Below are 7352 nucleotides of genomic sequence, written 5' to 3'. Positions count from 1 at the left end.
GAAGGGTGGGGCTTATTTCCGAAGAGGCAGATTCGAGGGCGAACATTTTGAGGAACTCCAGTAATTAACCGGCACAGATCTCAGATAGGTAATTCGATCCTGGCGAGAGGGAGCGGACTGGCGAAGCCAAAAGTAAAATCAACTCCATCAGAGCAAGGAATTCGGGAAGGGCTGACAGCTCAGCGCCCCGGGATGAGTTAAACGGAGAAGCATTCATTTAACAAAAAGATCCTCACACCTACCTCGAAAGCTTGGGAGCCTGGCACGGCGCTAGCTGCCCTCAAAAGTCTCAATTTGATTACCCTGCTCTCGCTTTGGCAACACAAAGCCTTGCCAAGCTGCTGTGCGCCCTCCCTCCCTGCCGCGCCGTGGGCACAATCGCCCCAAAATAGTTCCCCCCCGTAGGTACCACGGCGCTGAGGTAGGTCAGCTGACGAGGGGAGCCCGCAGAACTGCGGTCACACATGAAATAACAGAGCCGGAGGGAGGCGGCCGCCCTGGCGCCCGGTGACAGCGGGCTCACCTCGGGCGTCCTCCCGGGAGCGCGGCGAGCGCCCCCGTGGCCGCCCAGAAACGTGCCGGGAGAGGCTCGGTCCCTCCCCACCCTCCTGGGAGTGCCGTCTGGGCACGGAAAACGCTGGACCTGCAGGGCCAGTGGGCGAACACACACCCCTCTACCCTCCCCTACCCCGCCTCCGCCCCCCCTCCCCCGAAACACACCCCAAATATCATGCTGGAAGGCGTCCACTTTCCGTGGAATAATTTCAAACTAAAACATCAAATGGCTTGTTCCGAGGAGACTGGGGTGGGGGTGGGGGGAAGAGGGCGAGAGATAGTTGTTAATGCTTAACGTGTTTGTGCCGGTTACACGACCGCTTTGAAATCCGCCCGGGCAGATCTGTAAGTCATTTGAATGTATTATTCCAGTAGCTGTCATTTATCACTTTATTCAACACGTCTTTGCCAACTCAATAGCTTTTGATCTCACTCAGCCTCCATTTCGTAATTTCCGCCCTCTTAAGCATATCAAATACTTTATATATATATATATATATATATATATATATGAACAATATCGAAACCCACCAAAAGAAATTCACCCAGCCTCGACCGAGCCAGAAACGAAGGTAAATTTTCAAAAGACAAAAAAAAAAAAAAATTTTTAAAAGCACGTGATGTTCAAGCAGCAGTAGGAGAGCGAACTATCTGACACACACACACACACACAGATCCTTGAACAAAACCCTTCTCGAACAAGTTATTTGATCTTGACTAAAATCAGCAGTTGGATCCTCTTTGTAAAGCTGACAGCCAAACTCTGACAATGGCAAAATACTCGAGCCCCAGCTAGTGGCGCTACCCCTTTAAAAAAGGAGTCGATCTTGCTCGTCTGCAGAAGTGAATACAGTATTTTCAAGCTTGCCCTGTAATAAGCATTACTAGGGGGAAAAAATTAATAAAGAAAGAAGAGAGGGAGAGATAGGTTTACCACCTCGCCGTGGTCGCTATTTCTGCCCTGGGGAGTGTCTTCTGGGAGGAAATAAAGTTTAGAGCTGGATAAAAGTTGCCGGCTGGTCCTCTCTTCCCACAACAGCTGGAGCTCCGCTATGCAAATCGGATCCTTTGGCGTACATCTTACAAAGAAAAAGTCGCCAAGGGACAAAATTCTTGGTTTGCCTTCAAGGTGGAATTGAAAAGCCTTGTAGAAAATGTAAGGTCCGTGCAAGCCACACGGTGAGCCGACCCACTGCAGGGGGGGGAAAAAAAAACACCAAATAAATAATGTAGCCATCAGAGCACATACATCTATTCCCAGACACATTTACACACAAACATCCACACTCTTAATACAGACGAGCCAACAGATATAACGTTGGGTGGAAAAATAATAGAGCCCACAAATTTTCTGCCTCCCTTAAAAAAATTAAAAAAAAAAAAAACACAAAAAACTCCAGGGGAGCCACCCCCCCCCAACTCCCCATTTGAGGCGGTAAAATTACATTATGTATGTATAATCAGTGCTAGGGTTTTTTAAACAATAAAAATGATTTGGGAGATGCAGAGGGTAAAAGTTTGGTGAAAAGTTTGTGGGGGGTGTGGGTGGGTGCAGAGGTGTGGGTAAGCTGGGGTGTTGGGGGCTACCGAGGGGTATCGGAATCGGAAGAGCGGAGGAGAGCGAAATACCTGGAGTGAGTTGGGCTCCATCTCGACGTTCTGAATTGATTGAACTCAACATTCTCTCCAAACTTGTTGGCTTGAATGGATTGCATCAGGTCCTGGCAGGTAAAAACATTCTCTGCCTTCAGCCGGGATAATGTCCCAATATAAAACTGAGCTCTTGCCTCCCTTTTGGCACCAAAATGATTAAAAATGTGTCCTAATATTTCTCTGGCAACTCAATTTTCAGATCTTGTCAAAACTGTGTAGATTTCCTTCCAAATATGTGTTGATCAAATTCATAATCGGCAGAAAGGCTCCGTCCGATATCGGCGGGAAGTGGATGGATCAAGGCAAAAAACATATAGGAAGATCTGTAAAAATAAAATCCATTCTGTAACTATGTGACAATGCTATCTCACTCTTCCCAACCGCTCCAGTCTAGAGGTGCTGCCTAATAAGATTTTTGGAAGAGCTCAGGGGTAGCGACCTCCGCTGTGCATCTGACAGGACCTGCTTGTATATGTCTAATATAAAGAACATTTCCTGCAGAGATTCCGGGGCGCTGCTCCTCTTTCTAATGCTCCTTAGCAGATTTTCTGTTATTAGACATGTAGATTTGTTTGATAGTTAAATTACGCTTCCTCACTGGCATGTTTTCGAGAACTAATCTGTTAAATTATCTTTTGATGCCTATTTACATGGAAGGGAAAAGTGGGTTATCGATTATATAAACATATAAATATTAATGCATTTGTTCGCTTTGCAAAAAAATACTCAGCAAAAAAAAAAAAAAAAGGAACAGAAAGACAAGTGAACAGAGCACACACATCTCAGGATTTTGCAAACAATATTGAACGGACAGAGACTGCATTTAGGGACTGGAACAATAAACGATGCATGATAAATCAATAAAAGCGGGCAGCGAGTCTGCTCGGAATATGAATTCAGGCTCCCGGTTCTGAGTGTGCATTCTTTAATTTTGAAGTATATACACTAGTACGTGTTTACAATGCTGATGGACGCCAAGGGCGCTCTCAAATGATAATGTGTTTATATAACCCAGCGCTACAGGAATAATATACCGACTCTTACCCCACCCCCACCCCTCCCCCGCCAAAAAAGGGAGGGGAGCTTCCTCAATAATAGTTTGAAACTGAAAAAATCCATTTGCAAACTAGTTAAATACAACCAGAAATTAAGCTGTTGAAAACCGAGGGCATGAACCGTAAGACAATAAAGGCTTTAAATGTGTATATTTATTGTTCTGGAGCCCTGGAGCATTGCGAGGTTTGCATGCACGGCTATTATGCAAACACAGAGAAACTTAAGAGCGACAGAACAAGGAACAGGCAGGCAGAGACTGCAAAGCCCTCTCTCGCTCCGACCCAGCTGCCGGTCCTCGGGCAGGCTAGATTGCATTTTCGCAGTGTTGATGTAAAATGGTGTACTCGCTTCCCCCACACTCCCCCACCCCCTTCGCCACTCTCCTCCCACTTCTTCCAGCCCACCCCCACAACCCCCGGATTTTATTATATTGGCACCAATCTTTCTAAAGTGGATCTGGAATGCTAAAAAAGTAAACATGTAATATATGGGGAATAAGGTCTGTATAGTATGACAGTTGAAACTTGATCTGTGATAAAATTACAGGATGTTGAAATTACTAGTAAGCTATTTTTAACGCTTTCGCAACGTTTCAACAGCATCTAGTTGAAACAGGATTACTTTAATGAAAATTATATTCACATGGCTGAAGTTAATACACTCGGCAGAGCACAAATGCCTCATATTCAGTGATTTGAGGTGGAAAGACCCTCTGTGTGTATTTTTATGCCTTTTCATAACGTCTGCGTCCGCTGCAGTAAGAATTAGGGCACTTAAACATTATCTAAACCACATTTTTTATTCAGAACATGGGGAAGTAATAAAAGGCAAGATCTATCTCGTTTCTATACACACAGAGATAAACGAAAGAAAATGGCAGATCCTCCAATTACAATAAGTAATAAAAACCCAAGCCAAATAGCCGGTATTGTGAAAGCTGTCGAAAACTATTTTAATAATTTAAAGTAATATCACAACTCTGTACCATTGAGGAAGACAATGTAAAAATCCCCAGTTTCCCATCTTTTGCATTAGCCAAATTATGACTTATACATCACTCTTTAATTATCTTCCTTGAAATTTCATCTGATCTTCCTATTTTATAAACATAGGTTACAAAGAGAAATTACAGCTCTCTGGCTCTTTTTAACTTTATGATGCATACTGCAGACGTTTGATTAGAATAACCCATTTTTTCTTTCTTTTTTTTTTTTTTACAAATGAATGGACTTGACTGAAGGGCATTTTAACGTGTTTGGTTTCTTTTAAGGAGTGAAGCTTAAGGCTCTGCTACTCTCTGTCCTGTTAGTGTAAATATACATACCCAGTTTTTTTAAATCCTATATTTAAAACTTAAGTTGCAGTATTTTGACAAGATCATTTTTGAGATGGACTCTGAGTCAGTTTCCTGTATGACCAATGCAGCAGCATTTATGGAGGAAACCTCAATAGAATGCCTGAGGGTATCCCTGGTTGTATATTAAATCTCTCTTAAAAAATGCACAGCTCTTTATATCATCTAAACAACTTCTGTTATCTTTGGTACTATAAGTCTTTTAAGTGTCTATAAGGGACTTCGTCTAATTAGAAATCCTGTTTCTATGTTTCTTCAAGGTAGGCGCTGAACTAGCCAGCATGCTGCGTAATCTCTCTTCTCATGAATTCCCCAATAAGGTTTTTGAGATGTTAACAATTGCAGGGATCCAGGTCTGAATATTTCTGAATATCTGCAGTCTTGTAATCAGATGAATGCTAAATTTCAAAACTAAGTCACAGGGGTATCTTCCCCTTCTTTTTTACATCACCACCACGGCCAATATGACCATAATAAATCTAATAAATCAAACCTCTGGTCCAACCATGTGAATGGCTTTTAAAATTACAGATCACAATGGTGTGTGTTTACCAAAAATAAGTAAATAAAAATAAAACCCCCTCTATTTTACCTCTTCTTTAATGTGATGCTTTTGGTAGGCACCTGTAAATTATCTGTGTAGCAAATATCCATACAAAGAAAGTTTCAATTAAGATAAGGAGATTGTATTGAAACAGTTCTTTGAAGTAATGTAGTTAATAGCCTGTTTGATTTCTGCTTGTGAGAGAGTAATAACGTGGATTCAAGGCTCCATCAATCACAGAGCAGATGTAAGACTTGAGACACCGACACCCAGGGGAATAGAGGCAAACTCCTGCAATGCAGGGTCCCTGGGCTAATGTAAAGTAAATACTCATAAACAGATTGAATGTTGTAAGAAGACAATCCATTCAGGACAGTTATAATCATGAAAGCAACTGCTTTTTTTTTTTTTTTTTTAACGCTTATAGCTGGGACTTAGTGTGTATAAAAGAGGATTTGGGGGAAAGGCAGTATACATTTATATGACCCACTATTTCTGGGCTGCTTCGAGTACTGACACACAGAAACTTATACGCATACATCTGTTTTTCTGTTGTGTTGCTAGTTAGAAATCTAACTCTGTTTTATCAGGTTTATTTAAAAAGTAAATAATTTAGGAATCATCCGCACCCCCTCAAGAGGGTGGGGGAGCAGAAAACACATTACTCGGGTGTCTGTGAATCCTTTCATAAAGGATCAAGCGGATTAAGTGAGTTGCAAAAACCAGCAGTGACATAATTAGGCAGCTTGGTCTATAATAAACAAGATCATAAAAATAAGTAAATTAATTAAAAGTACATTTGAAGAAAGAGGGCCACCATTTCGAAAATACAAACCTCTCTGCGTACTCCTCCCCCAAATTGCAAAAGACAACTGAAGCATTTTTGACCTTGGCTACAATAATACTTCATGTTTTAGCACTTTAGTCAGCATTTTATCTACTAATTGCTACACACTACCGCATGTGGCTCGAATCTGCCACTGCAGCTTCCTTTCATTGGTGAGCGAATTGCTTGATAAAGACTGGGAATTCAACCTGACTGTTTCCTAGCTGGCTCCCCCTCAGCCCCCCTCCCTCCCCTGCCTTCAGCTAGAAGCTGCTAATTTTTCCAGAAAATACTGCATGGATCAGAACAGAAACGGTGTATCTCCACCCACCGGTTAAACATGGGCCACTTAAGCGATCCGAAGGCAAAACGGGGATGAAGGGAGGGGGTGACTGAGTGGGGGCAAAACGAGGGAGGTACAGGGACTGTTAGTGGACATCAAGCCAGATTGATTCTGCACATCGCCCCCTCGGCTAGCCCATCGCCTGTTGAAAGGCCGTGGGGCTCCACGCAGCCCACCAAGGATCTTGAGTTAGGGGCTCTCCCCCTCCTTTGGTTAATAAGTCGTGGGAGAAGGGGCTGTCCCAAAGTGTGCAGGTTCATTCGTGGACTAGCAAAGCAGTACTACAGATAAGGTTAGCCATTGCCTGGTTCCCCCCTCCTCCAAGCCTGGCGCCATCATGGGGAGGTAGGTGGGTGGCGTTATTAATAAGGCAGCCTCCAGCAGAGCGGGCTCGCCAAGTCTTACAGCAACAAGTCTATTGGTTTGAAGGAGGATAAACCGGGTTATATGGGTCATTGCTTTCGATGAGACCTCTAGTGGTCAAAGGTTGAGCTACATCTTAAATTTAGGGCTCTTGGTTGTCTGCTGCCAGAAATTCAAGCTGGACTCAAAAGAGGACATGGAAAGAGGGATATCATTATTGATAATCCGATTGGCATTGGAAGAAAGCGGAGAATACCAGAAAAATGTTTACCTGTGTGTTATTGATTATGCAAAGGCACTCGACTGTGTGACTCACAACAAATTATGGATAACATTGCAAAGAACTGGATTCTAGAACACTTCATTGTGCTCTTGGAGAACCTGTACATAGACCAAGAGGCAGTTGTTAGAACAAGTAAGGGGATTTTACTTGATTTAAATCAGGAAAGATGTGTGTGTCAGGATTGTATCCTTTCAACATGCGTTTGCAATCTGTATGTTGAACAAATGATCCAAGAAAATAGATTATATGAAGAAGAACAAGGCATCATGATTGGAAGAAGACCCATGAACAACTTGACATATGTAAATGACATGCGCTTGCTAACAGTGAAGACAACTTGAAGCACTTATTGATGAAGATCAAAGACTACAGCTT

At 42.8% G+C, this 7352-nt stretch overlaps 1 protein-coding gene across 2 annotated transcripts in view; it reads right to left on the bottom strand.

Annotated features, from left to right (window-relative positions):
• The window catches only part of ARID5B (AT rich interactive domain 5B (MRF1-like)), a 228278-nt gene extending 225616 nt beyond the window's left edge, over positions 1 to 2662 (bottom strand). The window contains exons 1-2 of one of the 2 annotated variants that reach the window (XM_006835803.1): positions 2185 to 2662; positions 1493 to 1747 (exon numbers count right to left, since the gene is read on the bottom strand). In XM_006835803.1, the coding sequence (XP_006835866.1) occupies positions 1493 to 1747; positions 2185 to 2205 (276 nt within the window). In that variant the 5' untranslated portion in view covers positions 2206 to 2662. The remainder of the gene's footprint in view (positions 1 to 1492; positions 1748 to 2184) is intronic. The other variant, XM_006835804.1, reaches the window with a different exon arrangement.
• Between the last annotated feature and the right edge of the window lie 4690 nt (positions 2663 to 7352).

This window comes from Chrysochloris asiatica, unplaced genomic scaffold (assembly GCF_000296735.1).
Source record: "Chrysochloris asiatica unplaced genomic scaffold, ChrAsi1.0 scaffold00020, whole genome shotgun sequence".
NCBI lineage: Eukaryota > Metazoa > Chordata > Mammalia > Afrosoricida > Chrysochloridae > Chrysochloris > Chrysochloris asiatica.
Note: the sequence above shows the minus strand (reverse complement) of the source record. Positions and strands in the feature narration are given on the sequence as shown.